The following is a 24,201-nucleotide window of genomic DNA, read 5'->3' on the forward strand; positions in this document are numbered from 1 at the left end:
TAGTAACATTCTGAGACACCAGAGGTTAGGATGTCAACATATGAATTTTGGGGAGACACAATTCAGCAGCCCACGACAACTTACTGCATTACGTCAAGAGGCACATAATGTCAAGTTCACCAGATCTCTGCATTGTAAGGATACAAATTTCCCTTTGTAATCAGCAAATCACCTGTGGGATGAAAACTTGAATAGCTTGTGACTGTCCTATTCCTCACCAACCTTTCGCCCATTCATTTTGCCATCATCCATTAATGATTCTTGCCTACATTATTATCTTAAGCCCGCAAAGTACTGCTTTAACAATTTTATCATCCCTCCACATTTATTAGCTGTCATTCTTTTGTAAAGATAGGCCTTCATTCTTGCTGCCCTCCAGCTCAATGTTTATAAACACCAGAGTCAACTTTCTTAATTGTAACTGGTTAAAAAACCTTTGATCCTTTCCTCTGTCCTGGGGATTAAGTACATACTCCTTCATATGACCTCTAAAGGACTTGAGGCTTTTCCCTCCTTGTCACTTTATCTCCTTTACTAGTTTATTTGTACTCATCCTTCAGGACTCAGCTGTCACTTTCTCCCTAGCTTTCTCCAACAAATCATAAAAGCCCCTCTAGCACTGTATACTTTACTTTCACTATCATAGCATATACTATACTACTTTGTAATTTATGGTTAGTTATATCACTGACAGACTTTAAGCTATCTGAAAAAATATAAGAATCACATCAGTCTTGTTCATTCTTATATTTCCTAGCACCTCTCATAGTCCTTTGGTACAGAGTAGGCACACAATAATGATTAATTAAATAAATTACTGGGAGTTATATAGTAGATACAAATCTATATACACTATAATTTATGACTAATTTATAGAATTTATAAGGATAACTTTAATTAAAAGTTATCTTTCACATAATTTGCTTACTGGAAGCCTAAGCCATTAAGTAAGATGAAATCCACTCTAAAAATAATAAATATTTACTTGGTATTAACTATTGGCCAGCTCCTGCCCTAAGCATGGATTATTTCAAATTTAATCCACAGAAATCCTCTGGTGTGGGTACTATTTTCCATATATAACAGATAAGGAAATTGAGAGAGTATCACACCACTAGTAAATGAGAGAGAGAGAGAGAGAGAGAGAGAGAGAGAGAGAGAGAGAGAGAGAGAGAGAGAGAGATGGGATTTGAACCCAGGTGTCTTTAATTTCACAATGACTTTGTAATTTTTATTACTTTCTTATGAAGAGTTCATCTTCCCCATTATAGCTGACTATAAATCTATCATCCATGACTATTTATTGAAGCCCATGTTTTTGGTTCAGTAAAGTTTCATCTTTCAAGAATACAGACATGTATGATGTAAGGCATTTATAATATTATCAAATACCTAAGTAGGAACAGTCCACAGACAACATACCCAAAAATGTAAAACATTAACATGTAATCTATTCCCAGAACTATGTTTTGACTAAGTCCAAGTAGATGTGGCAGTAAGAAGAATTTTGAATTATGTTTAATGTTTATTGAATTTGAAATGGCTGAAGGAAAGAACTTTTTTTTTTTGGAATCTCTTTGTAAAGACCAATTCAAGAAGAAAAAAATGTATGTACAGGATTGATTACAATGACCTGGTATGACTTAAATACATTGTGAGACATGACATCTGCAGAGTGGTGGATATAAAAGGATAATTTCAAGGTAAGAATTACTACAACAAAAATGAGATGCTGCAAGTACAAATATGGTAAAATTTGGACTTGGATGTGTGAGTTAAATGATTCAAAGTATCAAGCATCATCCTGACATTGTGGGGATGGACAACAACAAACCAGTGATTACAGGGTGTTGTGAAGAAATTGAATTGCAAGGACACTGGCAGAAAGAGTAAGGTCTTGTGTGTCTGTGTGTGTGAGCTCAATTTCCAGTTGAGAGTATCCTGACAGTTGTAAGACATGCATAAGTAGAAAAAAGAAGAGGAAGAAATTAGGATGAAAATAGTCAAGTAAGGAAAAGTTACAACATGAGCTTTGCTCCTTACTGAAAAGCAAGCATTATGTACTTTATTTGGAATTTAAATCCTACCTTTTTGCAGAAAAACAATTACGATAGTTAACAAAATATAGCAGGTAATTATCAAAAAGGTGAAAAATGCTCAATATTTTTAATCCCCTAAATTGGTAATGGCAGTTACTAGAGGTTCTATGTTCTAAAAGGCACATACAGAGATGGTATCACCATGGACTCCTCCAGAGTTAACAGGGTTGAGGACCTCTTTGACAGAATTTCCTAATGTGACGACCACAGACTACTAGGGTGTCCGTGAACCTCCTGAAATTATGTACAATCCATCATGTGTATGTGCAGCTTTCTGAAAGGCATTCCATAGTTTTTTAAAAGTCAGATTCTCAAAAGAAGTTCATTACCATCCCCTTCACCTCTCCAAATTAAGAATGATTAATCTAGGAAAAGAAGTATTTGCTTACAAATTGGTAATATTTGTCTTATTTTCCTGTTACCAAGGAAGAAAAATATATTTAGTTTTATGACTTGGCATCTTGTCTTTTCCATTTCATATTTGCGTGTGGGAGGTTAATTTACACAAGTTTCCATTACCAAACAGGTGTGGTGTACGTTTTTAAGATATCAGGTTTGCAAATCCCTTTTTTTTTTTTTTCCGGTACGCGGGCCTCCCACTGTTGTAACCTCTCCCGTCGCGGAGCACAGGCTCCAGATGCGCAGTCTCAGCGGCCATGGCTCACGGGCCCAGCCGCTCCGCGGCACGTGGGACCCTCCCGGACCGGGGCACGAACCCGCGTCCTCTGCATCGGCAGGCGGACTCTCAACCACTGCGCCACCAGGGAAGCCCCGCAAATACCATTTTTAATCTCTGTTGCTGTTTATTATTTTGTTTGGTTTCTTGTTCAATTCAAATTTGGAAGGGTTGCTCCTTCCTCAAATTGCTTCATAGTTTTATTTTGGTAAATATAAAGCAAAAAGCAAAAAAAAAAATTCCGACAAAGGCTTTCTTCCTATTTAATGAAGAAATTTGAAGACTGTAGCAAACATTTTCACTGAGTCCATTTCAAAACTAACAAGTAATTAACAGGATTTGGGCAGCTGTATTGGTCAGGGTTCTACGGAGAAACAGAAACGATAGGATATACATATAAGTATACAGGAAGAGATTTACTATGAGAGATTGACTCACTCGATTTTGGAGGCTGAGAAGTCCCTCTGCAAGCTGGAAGTCCAGGAAAGCGGTGGTGTGGTTCCAGTCCAAGACCCAAGTCTGAAGGCCTGAGAACAGGTGCAAAAGAAAGAAAGGATGGATGTCCTAGTTCAAGCAGACAGTGAATTGGCCTTTCTTCCACCATTTTGCTCAGTGCAGACGTTCAATGGATTGGGTGATTGCTGAGGGCAATCTTCATTACTCAGTCTACCAATTCAAATGCTAATTTCTTCCAGAAAGACCCTCACAGACACACCCAGAAATAATGTTTTACCAGCTATCTGAGCATCTTTAGCCCAGTCAAACTGACACATAAAATTAACCATCACAGCAGCCCTACACAAATATTTATTTTAATTTAAAAGGTGAATTCTGGGTCTTCCCTGGAGGTCCAGTGGTTAAGACTCCGCGCTTCCACTGCAGGGGGCGCAGGTTCTATCCCTGGTCGGGAACTAAGATCCTGTGTGCCACACGGTACGACCAAAGTAAACAACAACAACAACAAAAAGACAAAGCAATATAAAAGGTAAATTCTGTTCCCATAGGGACCCCTGAAGCAATCATTTATTTCTGACATCTTAGTCATCACATTTGAGTAGTCCTGCTGACAAAATTTTATTTTATGGTCTGTATTCTAGGAACTTAATCTTAACTACCATGTTGAATCATAAAAAGCATTTTAATACAAATTAGAAATGAATGCCTTTCTATGACTAAGTATATATTTCTAAAGAAGAGGTGCCTTTAATCTCATTTACATTACTGAGAAAGAAGAATTATATACTACTGTGGGAAATAATTCTTCTGGCAAAGAAGGCAGAGAGAAAATGTGACAACACGTAAACAAAATCTATCAAATGTTGACTTGTGGACTCAGCTACTCCAAACTTGAGGTGAATAAGAAATGAGCCTATGATTTCTAGACAGTTTCTGAATCTTGGTATTTTAAGAAGGGAAAATAAGGAACCTTTCAGTTCTAACTGAGAGAATCAGTACATTTGAGACAAAAATGTAGGAAAATGCTTGGATATGTTCCAGTTATCTATTACTGCATAACAAACCCACTCCCAAATTTAGTGGTTAGCCATTTTATTATATCTTATGATTTTGCAGGTCGGAAATATCGGCCAGGCTTACGCAGTGATTCAATTTTATCATTTCTTTCTCATTTACTAGTTTGAATACTTTTATAAAGAGACACTTTCCTTCAATCATTATTTGATTACTTAGTAGAGACCTTTATAGAGAAAAGGCAGGATAAAAGCATGATTCTTTTCCCAAACTTTTTAGTTTTTATGATAATTGTATCCCTTCATTCTCTAAAGATAACCAGTATTTTTAATATCAGAAAAAACTCATAGATTTAAACATATTTAATGGCTTTCAAATAATTGCAATTTTTATATCTTATTGAAGTTCAAATTGCACCATCTTTGGCCTGTAGTAGGAGCCTCTTCAAGTTGACTTTTGAATCTTTTTGACATGATGTTAGTGGTCTTTGATAATTTCCTTGCTTTTTGGTATATGAAGACATTCCAGGCTCATTCTGTACATTTCCTGTCCCAGACTGGAATCTGTCCCTTTTCCAAAAAGTCCTGGTTTCCTTTAGTGGTAAATGATATTTCAAGACCACAGTCTTGGAGGTAGGGATATGTATTAGCCTAATCAGTTTCTAGGCCTTTCCAGTGAACACAAATAGGAAACCCACATACAATGCATTTATATATACATAGTGTGTATCAAACCTCATAAGTTCCTACAGATACTTTCAGTTCAAATAAAGGACCACTCTGCACTCTAGGATTTGCACTCTAACCTCTAACACATTTATCTCCTTTCTTCTACTTGAGGATTCTGGTTCTCAAAGAAACAGGAAATGATAGAGTTATTCATTTGCTTTACCCAATAATATACACATAACAGTCTAGTAGTAATACACTTACTGCAATACGATTACTAAAAAGCTAAAAAAGTATTTTTTTCATATGTTCCTACCATTCTCTCCCCATTTTAAGAGGTATGCATTGACAGATCATACAGCCATTAAATATAATACTCTTTGCCTTTGAAACTTCATATTGTCTTTGTTTTATAAATAACTATGTAGTTAGTGCTTGATATCTGTCCTCACTTCATTGTCTCTATTGACATTTTGGTTTTATGAAGATCATTTTCTAATAGATTCTTCAGGAGTGCTCAAGAGAACAATATCCACAGAGTTCTGGCATGACGTTGATAGCTTATCTGTGTCTTTACATTTGAAAGACACTTTTGCTGAATATAAAATTCTTGGGTCACATTTTATTTCCATGAGCATCCTAAATACAATACTCCATTTTCTTCTGGCATGAAGATTGGGTGTTAAAAGTGTGTCTATAATATAATTTTCTTTCCCTTATAGGTCACTTGCTTGCTTCTGTCTAAATGTTCAAGGAATATTTAAAATTTTTCTTTAAAGTCTGAATTTTACTAGAATATGTCTTGGTGTTGGCCATCTGGATTGATATTCTTAGGTAAATGATGTACTCTTTCAATACATAGTTTCAAATCCTTGTAATTTTCAGGAAATGTTTTTTGAATTATAGTTTTGAGTTATTTCTTCCACACCTTTGCTTTGGTTTCCTTCTCTAGTGACTTCACTTATAATTATGTTGGATCTTCTTTGTTTCTCTTCAATATTTATTATTTTCTCTTGAAATATATTTGCATTTATATTTTTAGTTTTAATTGTTTTAATCATTTTCACCCTCTATTTCTCTTAAGGCATTACCTGTTATGCTTGTTTATCTATGTGTTACAACCAGTTTAATCTACCTTTCTAATATTTTTTTTTCTTTTACTTCTCTTCCTTTCTTGAGGTATGTCACCTCTTTCCTGAGATTTGTAAACTCTGGTTCATGTTGTTCTTCCATAGCATGTATCATTTTGAAGATACTCAGCTTATTTTAAAATTTATTTCTGGTTACCTGTATGCTTAGATATTTGGTCTAGTTATTAATATATTTAACTCACTCAACAAGTATTTACTGAGTATGTACTATGTACAGATAGTTATTGTAGCCTGAAGTTGAGCCACATTAGCCAATCAAGCTTATTGTTTTATGCAACTAAAACTTTGTAGTGGTTATGCAACAAAAAGTGGACTAGTACACCATATTTATAATTATTAAGTCCTAACTGTCTTTAGTCTCAACAGAATACTTTTACACCATGAATTGTCCATTCTTGAAACCTTCATTTTTTTACCCTGTCAGCTGGATTTATGTCTTTAGGAACATTTTAAGGAAGATGTATTCCCAAGAAATAAAATTTGAAATTTTTTCTTGCATAAATTAATAATATATATTAGATCTAGAAAATTACTGAATCCCAATCTTTTCCCTCAAATCTTTGTAGATATTGCATAATTACCTTCAGGCACTTAGTTTAATGAACAAGTTTTTGACTGAATTTTTTTGTCCCTTTGTAGGCTGTAGGGGGTTTTATGGTTGCAAGACGTCATTTTTAATTCTTGAAATTAAAAAAGAATTCTTTAGGATATTTTTAGTAGATACTCTCTTTTAATTGCTGCTGTCTTGAACCCAATGCGCTCTTTCACTTGCAGACTAATGAAAACTCCTGAACATTTTCTATTATATTTTTCATTATTCTGGTCATTTTCTTTAATTATATTAATTAATCAAAGGTTGTTTCTCAGTCTTCTGACTCTTGTATTTACCACTTCTTTAAATCTTATTGATTTCATCTCTTTGTTTTTTTCCTATGCATCCTAGGAGAGAAGGTGGTTTTCAAATTTTTCTTCCATAACAATAATTAAGTGTTTATAGTCACTTTTTAAAAATTGTTATGTTTACTGAGTTATAATTTATAAACAGTAAGATTAACTTCTTTTAAGTCTATAGTTGAGTAAGATTTGACAAATTAGTCACCACCATAATCGGACCACTCTGGGAAAGAGCAGAGTAAGACAAGCAGAAGACCAAGGACTGAACTTTGGAGAATGACCATATTTAGGGGCAGAAGGAAGAAAAATCAGAGGACTGGTTTTCAGCCCCAACTCCTGCTATCATTCTAGAAGATTTCAGGTCCAAATAGAGAATCCTTCCACTCTTTTGTGCCTGTTATGAGATACATTGTGTCTCCACCCCCCTCCCCCCACACCAAATTCATATGTTTAAATTCTAACCCCCAGTATCTCAGAATGTGACTACACTTGGAGATAGGCTCTTTAAACCTATCTAAAGGTAATTAAGTTAGAGTATGGTCATTAAGTGGGCCCTAATCCAATAGGATGTGTCCTTCTTGAAAAAGAAACTTGGACACAGACAAGTACAGATGGAAGACTATGTAAAGTCGGGGAGAAGACAGCCATCTATAAGCCAAAGTGAGAGGCTTAGAGCAGATCCTTCCCACATGATCTTCAGAAGAAACCAACACTGCCAACACCTTGATACTGGACTTCTAGCCTTCAGAGCTGTGAGAAAATAAACTTCTATTGTGCAAGCCACCCAGTCTGTGGTACTTCGTTATGGCAGTCTGTGATACTTTGTTATATACTCTCTTAATCTTTTGATCCATCATCAATCAAACTCCCAATCTTGGATCATCATTGTAATTCTCCCAGGTCAATGAATGCTGCAGAACCACCCCACACTTAGAACTGGGAGAGAATGCTTCCTATACGGACCTAGTGCTTTACAGGGCTCAATTTGGCTCTTTTTCAGCTACATCCAGTCCCAAAGGGCAAGGAATCTGTGAGGGAGATGTTCACTCAGAACCTGTGCCTTGATATTTAAAAAATGCTTTTGATAATAGTGTGCATACGTTAATCCCAAACTCCTAATTTACCCCTCCCCCTATCTTTCCGCTTTGGTAACCATAAGTTTGTTTTCTACATCTGTGGATCTGTTTCATATATAAGTTCTTTTGCATCATATCTTTTTTTTTTAGATTCCACACATAAGTGATATGATATTTGTCTTTCTCTGTCTGGCTTACTTTACTTAGTATGATAATCTCTAGGTCCATCCATGTTGCTGTAAATGGCATTATTTCATTCTTTTTTATGGCTGAGTAATATTTCATTATATATATATACATATATATATACACATATAAAGCTACATATAAATAGATAACCAACAAGGAGCTACTGCATAGCACAGAAAACTATACTCCACATTTTGTAATAACCTATAAGGGAAAAGAATCTGAAAAAGAATATATATATATATATAAATACACACACACACACGTATAATTGAATCACTTTGCTGTGCACCAGAAACTAATGCACATTATAAATCAACTATACTTCAATTAAAAATTTAAAAGTTTTAAAAAAACAAAAAATAAACATAAAAAAATAATTAAATAGTCATGACCGTAGTCAGTAAGAATGAACCAAAAACTTCAGCAAAAGTCACATACCTAATGAATATTTTACTCCTTAAAATAAACATACAGGTTTGTTAAAATAATAAAGTCAGTTCCTGAGGCGGGGGGGGGGGGGGATGCTTTTGAGTACCTGGCTCTCAAAATTCTCTGCTCATAAGGCTCCAAAATGGCTAACAGTGATTTTTTTAACCCCAGGTCTTTTCTGCTGAGGGCTAACAGTGCTTCTAGTATCTATATCATTAGACCCAACATGTAGCAAAAAGGCCTCTAGGTCAGAGAGGTGACAAAGCAGTGGAGTGGGAGTAGATTTGCCAAAATTAATACAGGATACTTTGTTAAATTTGAATTTCAGACAAACAACACATAATTGTTTAGTATGAATAAGTTCCAAATATTGCACAGGACATAATTATACTAAATAAGTATTCATTGTTTATCTAAAATTCAAGTTTAACACAGCATACATTTAAAAAAATATGCCAACCCTAGGCAGGGTCAGACTTGGACATTTGAGGTGGGTGTCCATATGCATGCACACAAGACCTCCAATGGTATCAAACTAAGTGGGAGGGGAGACACACGGAAGGCAGGATACATGTGCCAACCAATGCTCTTCGAATATCCCATATTCTGACACATAGGAATTCTAAACTCAGCCTTGCTTTCCAGGTCATTTTCAAAATAGGATGATAGAACAAACATATTATAATTTTACATTTTGTTAGCTCTTGTATTTATAATGTTTAAATATTTCGATATATGGCATGTGGGTCTCCATTTCCACTCTTGTCCCAGCTCTACAAAATGTCAAGGAGTTAGGACTGCTGCAGAAAATTGCCCTAAGAGGTCAACAGTATCATCAACCACAATTAAAATATGGGGAAAGTGAGACTTAGAGATGTTATATACAATTTGCTCAAAGTCATTCAGCTAATGGAATCCATTTTCAATGCTAGATCTTTCTGAATATAAAGCAAATATTCCTTTTTCTTCTATTACACGTACAGCATGGTGACTACAGTTAATGATACTGTATCGCATATTTGAAAGTGGCTAACGGAGTAGATCTTAAAGGAAATATTTTTCAACACCAAAAATACTTTACTATTTATAAGTTGATGTATCCTTTGATCACATAATTTTAACATGCATGCATAAATCTAGGGCATTTCATGGGATATTAAAGATAGGTACAATGGAAATCCCAATTGTTCAGTCGTTGATCCTGAATTTTATGGGCCTATACATTTAATTCTATAAACGTGCCCACATGTGATAAAATTGTGGGTTCGTGTTCTGCAATTCAAAACACTGATTTATAAACAGAGTGCTAATTTGAGTTTACAGTGACCAATGTATTTGGCAGAATAATGACTTGTAGTAATTCTTCTTCAAGGTAAATGCCAACCAGTGGATCAAATTACGACTCAAAAAATTGCCTGTTTAATCTAATGTTAGAACAAAGAGAGGAAATATTCTTAACGTAATATTTCCATTAAGATACAGGAATTAATTGTCATATTCCACTTGAGGAACAATCCAGCCAACAGTGCAGAGGCAGTTCATACGCTTTGAAGCTCAACATACCTGGGTTTTCCTCTTTACTAAATTAACTACTTAACATCTGCAGGCCTGTTTCCTTATTTTATAAAAACAGCCTTCTTGAGATTGTACGTAAAGGCTTTAGAACAATGGCGTTATACTGTCGACATATTATGTAAATATTATAGATTATAATATATCATATATTATATTAAATATTCTTATTAGGCTATATATTGTCATTGTGCTATTTATTATTGTTCTTTTTAACAACTTTCTGGCTAACCTGAAGAAACAGGCCGCAAGCAAGCTCCCAGGGCAAAGAGGCGGGTATTGGTTACCATGACAACAGCGCGCGCCTAGACATTTTCCACTCACACGTCGCTGGGGAAGAGAAAAGCCTAGGCTGCGTGTTGCGTCATCACTACGCGCTCATTAGGCTTCTCCGTTCCGTTGAAGGTCCCGGCCCGGCTACCGTCGCTCCACGCCAGGAATTATTTTCGCTTTTCAACCTTTGTTACAGTGCACCGAGGCTGCAAGACCGTAAGTACTAAGGGGAGAGTGATAGGGAGCGAGCGAGCGTTAAAAGAGGTGCCGCAGCACACTCCCCACTTCTGAACCTTCCCTGTGTTTTCTTGATCCTATCAGCTTCCTCTCAGCTGGGATCGCGCCGCGTCAACTTCCGGGCGGGTGCCCGCCAGCACGGCCTCCGCCGCTCCCCTCCTTTGGCCCCTTTGTGTCCCCGCAGTGTCGAGGCACGGGCCCTGGCACGTCCTTTTTCGAGGCAGGGAGCATCGTAGTGCAGGGAGCCTCTCACTGTGGGCGGGCGCGCCGCCCGCAGGGGGTTAGCGTGGGGAACGTGCCTGCGCGTGCTGGGGTAAGAGGAGGTTGCACGAGGGTCAGCGTGTGGTTCGAGGAAGTAGGGGCGGGGTTGGGGGGGTGGGAAACGAAGGGGAGTGAAAAGAGCAATGGAAAATTTTAAAAGGATACCACTGTCCACCTGATTGTTGTGGCCTAACAATGAGGCGCAGCCATAATAGTCATCCTGAGCCCCTGGCATGTTTGCGGGCTCTTAATTGCCTTCGGTATGAACTGCTGTGGCCTTGTATTTTATAATGATTTCATGGCCTCTTTTTCTCTTTTTATTTTCTCCCTGCAGATAGTTCATTTAAAGCTCCCATCCCCACGGGTGGTGGTTTCTACCAATATGAATCTTTTCAACCTGGACCGTTTTCGCTTTGAGAAAAGGAATAAGATTGAGGAAGCGCCCGAAGCAACCCCTCAACCCTCCCAGCCTGGCCCTTCTTCACCAATTTCTCTTAGTGCTGAAGAGGAGAATGCTGAAGGGGAAGTTAGCAGGGCAGGCACCCCTGATTCAGATATAACTGAAAAAACAGGTGAGTTACAGTGTTGCAAATTGATACAGCATCAAGAGATAGAGAGGTTTTTTTCGTTTGTTTGGGGGGGTTTTCTTTTTTGGTTTTTAAGAAGAAAGGCAGAAGAGCTTCTAATTTTCGTGCTTGATGTCATACATAGTGATGCATTGTCCTTCACCATGCCCTTTTACACACAGCTTTGGGACTGCCAGAGGCACCATGTACCTCCAGCTGATTATCCTTCCATAGTTGCTCCGCTTTTATGGGAGTTCTGAGATTATGGCCCAATGATGGAAGCTAAAATCAGAATTTAGGTCAGAGTGGTAGCTGAGGGAGGAAGAACTAGGTGAGTCAGTCCTATGATAGACTTTGAGGATGTTAGTGCCAGACATTTACATTCATTCCAGTATTTCTCCAAAAAATATTGATCACCTGCTGTGAGGTAGACTTTTTTCAAGGTGCCTGAACACAACCTCTATGAGCAAATGAAGAGCAGATCACGTTCAGATTTTGCCAACCACCTGACTTCCTGGAGCTCTTCAAAGTGCAAATGAATAATTGGTGTTCTTCATGGTGAATGAACCATTTTTAACCTCTTCAGCTAATTGTTACGGACAGTAGGATTCGAGAAGGAGCCAAACATTAGCATTCCCATCTTAATCTATGTTCTTCGAACAGTTAACGATTAGAATATATTTGATCTTTCACTGTGTTTTAGGCATAGCTGTGAGTGCTTCGTATCCTCTCGTTTAATTGGTACCACAAGCTTATAAGATATTATTATCCACATTTTGCAGTAATGAGCCCCAGGGAGGTGAAATTGTTAGCAAGTTTGTAGAACCAGAGCTCAAATCCAAGCAGTCTAATTCCAAGTTATATTTGAATGTTTAATTCAGTAATACCTTTTTTTAGTGCAAAACTCAGTACTTCACAAGCAGCTTTTAAATTTCAAAATTGGTAATATATGTCTTCACCTTTGATATCCCCATTTTGTTTGCTACTCTTCTACTTAAATGTAGCAGTGAGGGCAGAGTCCCTACAGGTTATCATTAGAATAATATTTTTAAATACTTTGGTGTAATTGGAGCATGGTGGAACAATTTGGTAGGTTAGGTTAAGTGGTAATTAGAAGTCAAATTTTGAAAGGCTTTGTTTATCTGAAGAGTTTTGAGCTTACCTGATTTCAAACCACTGGAGGATTTACACACTGGAGTGACATCCTGTGTGCATTCTTTGAACAGATATTTGGTTTGCATAATGTGCTGTGGTTAATGTCTAAACATCCAGGTACTTTAATATTTTAACAGTAAATATTTTAATCTGTTTCTTATGTAGTTAGAGAGGGCAGGGAAAGCCAGGGTGTAGGCATGGGATTTTGAGTCCTTGGAAGCCTCTGCTTCTTCACTTTAGTTAAATGGGACATTGGACAAGTCACTTATATTATCTGAGATCCACAATTTTTTCACCTCTAAAATAAAAGCACTTTGTAAACTGGAATTCAATGAAATGTTTTAGTTATTTATCAATATTAGTAATGTGAAAATTTTAATTGCTTTTTCTAATCAGGTGTTTTTCTGCTTTCCTCTTTTTTTCCTAAGGAGACTTCACTCCATCTTTCTTTATTGGGACTTTTCATACGTAAATTACTCTTAAAATTGAGATTGTCTTTAGAAATCATATGGCCAGTCTTGATGACACTGGGAAATATGGAAGTCAAGTTATTTTTAGGAATGGGGAGGGTTCATCCTACTAGGAATAGAGAGCTTTGCTTTTGGAAAAGATTATTGTAATTGATCGTGTGGATTTTTGAGAATCTTAAAAACTAAGGCAAAGTTGAGACTTTACATTGTAGATCCATGCAAGAATAGAAGGGCAAAATGATGAAAGAATCTTGTTTTGTAAAAACAATCAGTCTAGCAGTCATGAGTACTATGTATTGTTAAAGGGTAGAGTTTAAAGAGAGAAATCATTTAGGAAGCTCTCATAGTCCAGACTTAATGATGGCATTACAGATAGAGAAGAACGAGGTATGAGAGGTCACAGTAAGAAAGGGCAAGATTTTACAATTAGGTCGTTGTGTAAGAGTGAGATAAAAATGCATGTTAAGAATTTTAGTTTAAGTAATTGAGGGAAAAAAGGTAGTTCTGTGCACTAGAATAGGTATGAAGTATCCACTGTAAGACGTTGGGCATGCGTTTAAAAATTCAAATGAGAATCAAAGGTCCTGCCCTCAATTTAGCAGTAGACCAAATGCAGCTTAACTTAGCATGGGGGAGGGAGATGCTGAATTGTGCATTGGGCCTGTGCAGAGGTCAAGACACTGAAGTTGGATTTAAGATCAGACTGGATATGGACATTGGGAAATTGTCAGTGGGATATGAATATTGACCTTTCTTCATCATCAACTAGTAACTTATTCTGTTATTTTGTGGGATGCTGCTATATTATTTGTTTATTTAATATAGTTTTAGGGTCTAAGTCAGCTTATAAGACAGAAGTTGTATATGGTTAAAATTACCTGTAATCACTCTTTTTCAGTTAATTTTATTATTTTACTTAATATGAGTTAAGATTTAATTTCCTACCCCTCTCCTTCAGTTACTGTGCCACAGATACACTGTTCCTTGAATATGCCAAACCCCATTCAGTCGTTCCTTTTTCCCATTTGCTCGTCCATCTGCCTCCAAGACGCTTTCCATTGATATCTGCTTGTGACTCTGCTTTGTTCCATTAGGGCCTAGTGAAGTGTTACCCTTTTTTAGAAGGTCTTTTCTTGACCACTCACTCTGAAGTAGCAACCACCCCCCTCCCCCCTTTTACTGTACTGTATTTTTCTATGTACATTGCCTCCTTTATTAGAATATAAGATCTGTAAGAGCAAAGACCTTGTTCATCCATCCATCCCCATTGCTCAGAACAGTGACTGGTGTATAGTAGGCCCTCAGTAAATATGTGTTGAAAGAAGGAGTTTTGGATGATGATTAGGTGGTATTAGTCCTTTGTACACATTTTAAAAATATTCCTCCTCCTCTTTATGATCGTGAAACAGTGCCGTAGCCATCAGTCATTCTTGAGCCATGGATACTTGAAACTACTTTTGATATAGGCCAGGCTCCCTTAATCCAGCCTTTGGATATGAGGGCATACGCTTAACCTGTGCTCACCTCCCCCTGCCTAGGTTTATTTTACTCTCACAGTGCCCAGAATTATCAATGGTTATTACTTACACTTTATTTCTCTTTTTTAAATTTGACTTTTCCGGGAGCATAGCAGGTTTGGAGAGAATAAAGCAATGACATATGAGTGTGAGAGGAGAGAACCTACTGTTTTATGTGTAAAGAATAACAAGTTGAGCTAAGCATGATCCTCAAGGAACACCAAGAAGAAAGGACATGTAAATAAATGTAGTTTAAGTAGCACAATGTGGTAACTCATAATAAGGGAAGATATTAAGCAGTGTAGAACCACAGTCTAATTCACAATGATTAAATTCTCCCTTCTTTCTGTAGAGGATCAGGAAAAGTCACAGAGAGATGACTTTGAGTGGACCCTAAGCAATGACTCATTGCTTATTCAGTGAACTAGGGATGGAAATATATGTTGCCTTGGAGTGTGGTGTGTAAATGGAATAGGTGAGGTTATCTAGGGAAGAGGAGGTGTAGGGCAGTATAGATGAAGCTGAAAAGATTTAGAAACAAAAACTGCTGGGTTGGGAGAGCCCTGTATCTGCTCTGCCAGGGAAGATGGACTTTATTTGGTACACGATATGGAGCATTTCAGTATGGGAAAAACATTAATGAAGATGTTGCCATACTTGAAGGCTAAATGTAGGGAAATGACAGCAGGGATGACAAAGGAGGCAGTTTAGGGAAGTTTTATCTATGGTATGTATTTGATGGTATTTGATGGTCAGTTAAGTGTGGAGGAGTTAAAGGTAAGTCAAGTGTCCCTTTTGCTTGGGCGGCCGAGTGATCCGCACTGTCAGCTGAGTGAGGCGGTAGGGTTAGGCGGGAGATAGCAAAGCGTGTGGGGTTTGCGTTACCTCTTACGTTTCAGTAGCGGGCTCTAGTAGAGGGTTGGACATTGGAGTTTGGAGCTCAGAGAGTGGTCAGGATCTGAGAAATCAACTTTGGAGCCATCCTTGTGGTAGTTACCAAAAAAGGTCCTCAGCAAGATATGTAGTAAGCATCAATAGTTAATGATGGACAGAGGAAGGGAAACCAATGAAAGGTATAAAGGATGGCTAGAACAGTCATAGAAAATGATGACGCCCTCGAAGTTAAAGATAGGAGAGTTTCCAGGGTGGTGTATAGTGAACAGTATCGAACGTTGCAGAGAGGTCAAGTTGGATCTGATAAGAGACCACTTTCCTTGGAAATTAAAGTTCCTGTTGACCTTTAGCAGTTTCAGTAGAAAGCTGAGGAAGTGAAGACTACTCTTCCAAGACAGGAAAGAGAGAAACAGCTGGATGGGGAAGCAATGTCAAGAGAAGATGTTTGAGGAACGTTGAAAACTGAGCATCCAAGGGGAAGAAACTAGGGGAGAGGAAAAGGATGAGGCAGGGGAGGTATGTGAAGAAAGGCGTCAAGGGGATGGGAGTGCGCACTTAGCTGCACTGTTTAACTTGGAATAAAGACACATTTCATCCAGGGGAAGGGGAGTGAAAGAGAAAAATTGATGGGTTCATAGGTTGTTATGAGGTTGGGTTGGAGGAAAGTTTTAGTATATGCCTGAATTTCTTTTCCTGATAAAATATATTCAGTCTTCTAAAGCGGTTGCTCTTTAGATGTGGTTGTCATGTAGAAAGTAACCATTGTTAATAAGTGAGAGAAAAAATTTTTAATTATATCTGTTATCAAAAAAGATTTCCAGAGAGCAATGCTCTGCCACTTACGGATGGTATGATCTTGATTAAGACATATCGTTTTTGGACTTCACTTCCTTTGTCTAGATGTTCTCTGAAGTCCTTGCAAGCAGTAAAATGGGTAAGATCCTTTGAATGATGAAGCTGAATATACCATTTTAGCCTTATGATCTGTAACCTTCAGGTATTCCTCAGTCCCTTTTAAGTGTGTGTGGCCAAGTTGTGAATCATCATTATATCTTTGGATAGAAATTTTGGTTTCTTAATGTCTATTAGTGTTATTTGAAAAGCAGTAATTGGTAAAAGGGTTAGTGCTCAGTTGTTCTAATAGAAAGTACAGTGAGTCTAAATGTCTTAAGTACATTTTAAATGTACATTTTTGGTTTGTGTTTTCCTTCTCTACCTTTTTACTTTCCATGCCTGGCTATTTTCTTCAAAATAAAATGTTATATGAAAAAATTAAATGATTACAACAGCGTGTAATGAAGAGAGACTCTTCTGTAATCCTCGTTTGGTGTTGGTATTTATTCTTTTGCATTTTTTCCTGTCTGTATATATTATAGCTTTTTTTTAGATAAAATAGTATTATGTACATACATGTTGTGATGCAACTCACTATTAACTAAAAAGTAGATTTTTTATACTCTCCATGTCAGTTCATATAAAATATGCTGTACTTCAATTTTTTTTAGTGACCACAGTGTATCTTATTATACACAGATGTATTATAATTCATGTAGTTTCCTGTTTATAGACCTTGGTTGTTTTGGTTTATTTCTTCTTTTTGTTGTTAAAAGAATGCTGTAGTTACCAACCTTTTGAATAGATATCTTTGCCTCTGTACAGTCTGTGAAAGAATTCTGGGAAATGGAATTGTCAATTAGAGGGAATATGAGTAATATTTTAGTAATTGCCAAATCACCCTACACAGAAGTTTTACCAATTTGCACCGCACTACAGCTTGGTTTTCAGATGTCTGCTTTTTCATACCAGGCTAAAATATTGCAAACATTTTTAATCTTTAAAGGGCTAATTAAAGCAATTAAATTGCATTATTTTTATTCTTTATTTTTAAGGTTAAGTATGTTTTCATAAATTTTATTAGCAATTTGAACTTTTTCTGTGTTCCTTTTTCTCATTTTCTAATAAATGATTTATAAGTTTTTAAATTTTATTCTTTTAATTCTGTTTGTTGTTTGTGACAGAGAAGTTTTACATTTTTATATGGTCATTTCGTTCATCTTTTTCAAGGCTTATGAGTTTTAGGTCCTGATCAGATCTGGTAAAAGATTTGGTAAAAGAAAGCCATTCCCTACCACCACATTATAAATATATTCATCCATATTTTCTTCTATCACATGTGTGTTAATTTTCTTCTTAATTGTAGTAACATGTACATACATAAAATATGCAATAACTAGTTTTAAGTGTACAGGTCAAAGAGGGTTAAGTGCATTCACATTGTTGTACACCCAATCTTTGGAACTCTTTTCATCTTGTAAAACTGAAACTCTTTACCCCTTAAACAATTCCTTCTTACCCCCAGCAATCACCCTTATATCTTCTGTCTCTATGTACTTGACTACTCTAGCTACATTATAAAAGTGGAATCATACAGGAGTTGTCTTTTGTTACTGCCTTATTTCACTTTCCCTAATGTCTTCAAGATTCATCCACATGGTAACATGTATCAGAATTTCCTCACTTTTTAAGGCTGAAGAATCTTTCATTGTGTGTATACCTACATTTTCTTTATTATTCATTTGTGGATGACACTTGGGTTGCTTTCACTTTGGGGTTATTGTGAATAATGCTGCTGTGAAAATGAGTATACAAATATCTCTTCCAGACCCTGCTTTCAGTTCTTTTGGGTATACACCCTGAAATGGAATTGCTAGATCATACAGGAAACCACCATATATTTTCCACAGTAGCTGTACCATTTTACATTCCCACTAACAGTGCACAAGGGGTCCAGTTTCTCTCCACATCCTTGCCAACACTTGTTATTTTCAGTTTATTTGTTTTGGTTTTGGGGGTATTTTTTTGTAGCCAAACTGATGGATATGAGTTGTTTTTTTTTAATTTTTTTAAAACTTAACTTTCATCTGGAGTTTGTTATAAGGGCTAAAGAAAAGTTGATACCGTTTTCTCCTTTGTTCATTATTTATCATTTACTAGTCACTTATCCCAGAACCATTTATTGACGAATCCTTTTTCTTATATTTGAAATGTCATCATTATAGGCGTACCTCAGAGATATTGCAGGTTTGGTTCCAGACCACCGCAATAAAGTGAGTATTGCAGTAAAGCAAGTCACATGAATTTTTTGGTTTCCCAGTGCATATAAAAGTTATACTATACTGTAGTCTTTTAAGTGTGCAGTAGCATTGTCTTAAAAAAAAACCAATGTACATACCTTAATTAAGAAGCACTTGATTGCTAAAAATGTTTAACCATCATCTGAGCCTTTGGTGAGTTGTAACGTCTTTGCTGGGGGAGGGTCTCGCCTCGATGTTAAGGGCTACTGACGGCTCGGGGTGGTGGTTGCTGAGCCCTGGGGTGGCCGTGGCAACTTCTTACGATAGGGCCACAGTGACGTTTGCCGCATCACTTGATTCTTTCACAAGCAATTTCTCTGTAGCGTGCAGTGCTGTTTGATAACGTTTTACCTAGAGCAGAACTTCTTTCAAAGATGGAGTCAGTCCTTCCAAACCCTGTCACTGCACTGCTTTATCAACTAAGTTTGTGTAGTATTCTAAATCCTTTGTTGTTATGTCAACAGTCTTCACAGAATGTTCACCAGGAGTAGATTTCATCTCAAGAAACTCCTTCCTTTGTTCATCCATAAGAAGCAACTTCTCCATTAAAGTTCTATCATGAGATTGCAGCAATTCAGTCACATCTTCAGGGGCCACTTCTCCTGAATTTTTTTTCTTTCTTTCTTTTTTGGGGGGGCTGCTCTGCATGCTGTATTGGGATATTATTTCCCTGACCAGGGATCAAACCTGAACCCCCTGCAGTAGAAGCTCAGTCTTAACCACTGGATGTTCAGGGAAGTCCCAAGCAAAAAAAGCAAAAAGAGGTCTCAAGGCACCTCTAATTCTAGTTCCCTGTTGTTTCTACCACATCTGCAGTTCATTCTTCCACTGAGGTCTTGAAGTCATCCATGAGTGTTGGAATCAACTTCTCCCAACCTCCTGTTATGTTGATATTTTGACCTCTTCTCATGAATCACAATTGTTCTCAATGGCATCTAGAATGGTGACTCCTTTCCAAAAGGTTTTCAATTGACTTTGCCCAGATCCATCAGAGAAATTGCTATTGATGGCAGCTGTAGCCTTATGGAAAATATTTCTTAAATAATAGGACTTTTAAGTCAAAAGTCCTTGATCCATGGGCTGCAGAATGGATGTTGTGTTAGCAGGCGTGAAAACATTAATCTCGTACATCTCTATCAGAGCTCTTAAGTGACTGGGTGCATTGTCAATGAGCAAGTTATATTTTGAAAGGAATCTTTTTCTGAGCAGTAAGTCTCAACAGTGGGTTTAATATATTCAGTATTTGGTGTTATAAACAAATGTGCTGTCATCCAGACTTTTTTTCATTTATAGAGCACAGGCAGAGTAGATTTAGCGTAATTCTTAAGGGACCTAGGATTTCCAGAATGGTAAATTAGCATTGGCTTCAACTTAAAGTCACCAGCTGCATTAGCCCTTAACAGGAGAGTCAACTTGTCCTTTAAGCCAGGCATTGACTTCTCCTCTCTAGCTATGGAAGTCTAGATGGCATCTTCCATTAGAAGGCTGTTTGGTTTATATTGAAAACCTCTGCTTTCGTGTAGCCACCTACATTAATTATCTTAGATCTACTGGATATCTTGCTGCAGCCTCTACATCAACACTTGCTGCTTCATCATGCACTTTTTTGTTATGGAGACAGCTTCTTCAACGTTATGAACCAGCCTCTGCTAGCTTCCAACTTTTTTTCTGCAGCTTCCTCACCTCTCTCAGCCTTCCTAGAATGGAAGAGTTGGGGCCTTGCTGTGGCTTAGGCTTTGGCTTAAGGGAATGCTGTGGCTGGTTTAATCTTTTATCCAGGCCACTAAAACTTTCTCCATATAAGCAAAAGGCTGTTTGGCTTCTTATTTGTGTGTTCACTGGAGTAGAACTTTTACTTTCCTTCAACAACTTTTCCTATGCATTCACAACTTGCTTAACTGTTGCAAGAGGCCTAGCTTTTGGCCTCTCTTGGCTTTCGACATGCCTTCTTTCTAACCTTAATCATTTCTAGCTTTTGAAAGAGAGGGATGTGCAACTTTTCCTTTCACTTGAATACTTAGAGGCCATTGGAGGGTTATTAATCGGCCTCATTTATTGTTGTGTCTTAAGGAATAGGGATGCTGGGGACCTCCCTGGGGGTCCGGCGGCTAAGACTCCACGCTCCCAATGCAGGGGGCCCGGGTTTGATCCCTGCTCAGGGAACTGGATCCCGCATGCCGCAACTGAAGATTCCTCACGCTGCAACTAAAGATCCCGCATGCCACAGGGAAGATCCTGCATGCCCCAACCAAGACCCAGCGCAGCCAAGTAAAAAAAAAAAGAGAGACTAGGGAGGCTGGAAGAGAGGGAGAGTGATGAAGGAAGTGGCAGGTTGGTGGAGCAGTCAAAACACACATAACATTTATCAGTTAGGTTTGCCATCTTGTATGGGCGCCCAAAACAATTACAGTAGTAACATCAAAGATCATTGACCACAGATCACCACAGCAAATATCACAGTAATGAAAAAGTTTGAAACATTGCAAGAATTACTACCAAAATGGTGTCAGTAAGCTTGCTCAACACAGGGTTGCCACCAACCTTCAGTTTGTAAAACGCACAATATCTGCAAAGTGCAGTAAAAAAAGGTATGCCTGTGTTGTAGATTTTGGTATGTTTTTGTTGTTTTTTTCTTCCATAAAATGTTGAAAGTTTAACCTGAAAGTTTAAAGAAGTCGTTTCTTTGTTTTTTCTTTTGTTTTTTTAATTTCCAAGTGACTGAAATTTTGCTTCAATGTTCTTACTAACATTTACTTCCAATTTCACTTTTTGTGACAAGAGAATGTGGTCTGTAGTATTTCTTCTTTGATGAATTTACTGAGATATTGTTTTTGGCCTACTACACAATTTCTGTAAAATTTCTAAGTGTACTTGAAAAGAGACATAATCTAACTAGATTTAATTATATGTCAAATAATAATGTTTTATTATTTATATCATTTTTTTCAAACTGGATCACAAACATGTCAAAGTCAGTTTCTTGTATCCTGACCAAATGCATATAATGGAGTAGAATAAATAGAAAATTATCGAAGTATCACTTACAATAAAGCCTCTGAGACCTTTGTTTCAGTTATATATGTCTGTCTAGCAGTTGATGTGTTTAGGGTCATAATCATAAGACAAGAGAGTTAAAGTCTCATATTTGTCTCTATTGACTTTCTGCTTTATGTATCCTGCATTGCAGTTGTACGTAAGTCAGTTATAATTTTATTGTAGATATAAATTCTGTTATTAGAAAGTACCTTTCAGGTTTAACACTTTGACATTGTCCATTATTAATAACATGACTTCCTTTCCTTTACATTTTTTCTGTTTATCTTTATCTTTTCTCTTGGCCTAAACCTGAAATGTTTCTTCTTTCTCACTTTATCTTAGAGTAGTGTATTAGAAACTACCCTTCAGTCTTGTGTTCAGTGTATACTTTGTCTTTTTCAGGAGCTTTCATCAGAGGTAGTTTGACTTATCTGAGATGCTAAAGGTCTTTCCCTATCTACTATGGCATTCAGATTAAAACAGTCAAGATTTTATAATCTATTATTTTGGTAATTAACCTTTCAAATGGGCAAATGTATGATGTGCTTTACTAGGTATTCAAAAGAACTGCCTTGAAAGTCAGTTGCCATGTTAGAGAATTGAACCATGTAGAGCAATATACAATTAGAATATCAGAAATGGCATGCTTACATAAGTCTGCAGGACAGATACAAAGGTTTTTTGTGGGTTTTTTTGTTTTTGAGAACTAGGTGTCTTTCTTTCTTTCTTTGGTTGCACCGGGTCTCTCAGTTGCGGCTTGCAGTCTCCTTAGTTGTGTTTCGCCAGCTCCTTAGTTGCGGCTCGTGGGCTCCTTAGTTGTGGAATGTGAACTCCTAGTTGTGGCAAGCATGTGGGATCTAGTTCCTTGAGCAGGGATTGAACCCGGGCCCCCTGCATTGGGAGCGTGGAGTCTTAACCACTGTACCACCAGGGAAGTCCCAGATATAAAGGTTTAAGTGTTTTCATTCTGCTTTGGGAGATCATCTTTATTTATCGATGACCTTTCATAATCTCCCAGTAGTGATTTGTTTGTTTGTTTTTTGAGTGGTTCTTGATCTTGAACTGCTTAGAAAGGTAGAATCAGTGGCAAGTTTAAATCCTCGTTTTGTTTCATGGTAGACTTAGATATGAGAATGGGTAAAAGCATACTGGAAAAGTTTGGGATATAAAATTGTCTTTTCATGCATACCACTAACGGGGAATTTCATTTGGAATTACCCCCTGGAAGCGTGGAATCTTCTTGCGTATGGTTATGATGTAGGTTCCCATTGCCTTTGGTGGAGAAAATATCATCTTCTGTCTCTAAAACATAGGACTTTTTATTGTTTTTATTTGAAAGGATAGCTGTTTTCCCTCATGTTCCTTCAGCGTTTTGTTTATTCCTCTCGCATGGCACAAGTTACGACTCACAACATTGCTACTTATGTACTGGCTACTTGGCTCCTATTATTAGTTTCTTTAGGGCAAGTGGAACTGAGACTGGCCTTTTTTTCCCTTCAGTGCCCCCCACGTCCTGGCCCAGTGCCTTCAATACAGAAGACATTCAGCAAAGCCAGAATTATGTAGCAGCCCATGTCTTTATAATTGTTTCTACCTGTCACTCTTCTTTCCTTCATTTCTATCGTTTTCTTTTCTGCTTCCTTCCTGTCTCCTTTGTGGTGCTGCTTAAAAGTGCTTGTTTGCTTTGGGTCAGAAAGCATCATTGCATCAGGAATATCTTTTTGACCATTGGCTATTAGATACTTTTGCTGCTGTTTACTTCCAAAAATAGTCCAAACCAACAAATCTAAGCATTTCAGCACTATTCTAATTCCAGATTATTGACTATATTGGAAAATTGATATTTTATATAAATAAGCTCTTACTGTTTTCCTTTAGTCCTCAAAGTGTGGTCTGTGAACCTTTGAGGTCCCTAAGACCCAAAAGGGGGTCCATAAGGTCAAAACTATTTCATAATAATATTAAGACATCACTTGCCTTTTTCACTATGTTGGTATTTGCACTGATGGTGCAAAAACAATGGTAGGTAAAACTGCTAGTGCCCTAGCATGAATCAAGGCCAAGATTCCAAACTGTTCTAAACTGTCATTGTATCCTTAAAATTTTTAAATACCAGTTTCACTTAAGAATGTTCTTGATGAAGCAGAAGTTTTTAATAAGATGAATATACAATCAAGTTCAAGAAACTCTAGTTCTCCTAGTACTCATTAATAGAATTTTTAGACACCCCCCCCCCACCATGCAGCAATACATTTAAATGGCCAGTTTGAAATGCTTTTTTTTTTTTTTGGCTGTGTTGGGTCTTTGTTGCTGTGCGTGGGCTTTCTCTAGTTGCGGTGAGCTGGGGCTACTCTTCACTGCAGTGCGTGGGCTTCTCATTGCAGTGGCCTCTCTAGTTGCGGAGCACAGGCTCTAGGGCACCTGGGCTTCA

General features: G+C 37.3%; 1 protein-coding gene across 2 annotated transcripts in view; it reads left to right on the forward strand.

Annotated features, from left to right (window-relative positions):
* Window positions 1–10,591: 10,591 nt before the first annotated feature.
* The window catches only part of SMARCAD1 (SWI/SNF-related, matrix-associated actin-dependent regulator of chromatin, subfamily a, containing DEAD/H box 1), a 70,323-nt gene continuing 56,713 nt past the window's right edge, over window positions 10,592–24,201 (forward strand). Inside the window, exons 1-2 of one of the 2 annotated variants that reach the window (XM_059066531.2) lie at window positions 10,592–10,716; window positions 11,333–11,570. In XM_059066531.2, coding sequence (XP_058922514.1) covers window positions 11,381–11,570 — 190 coding nt within the window. In that variant the 5' untranslated portion in view covers window positions 10,592–10,716; window positions 11,333–11,380. Of the gene's footprint in view, window positions 10,717–10,827; window positions 11,051–11,332; window positions 11,571–24,201 lie in introns of those variants that run through there. The other variant, XM_059066533.2, reaches the window with a different exon arrangement.

Source organism: Kogia breviceps, chromosome 6 (genome assembly GCF_026419965.1).
Source record: "Kogia breviceps isolate mKogBre1 chromosome 6, mKogBre1 haplotype 1, whole genome shotgun sequence".
Taxonomy (NCBI): domain Eukaryota; kingdom Metazoa; phylum Chordata; class Mammalia; order Artiodactyla; family Physeteridae; genus Kogia; species Kogia breviceps.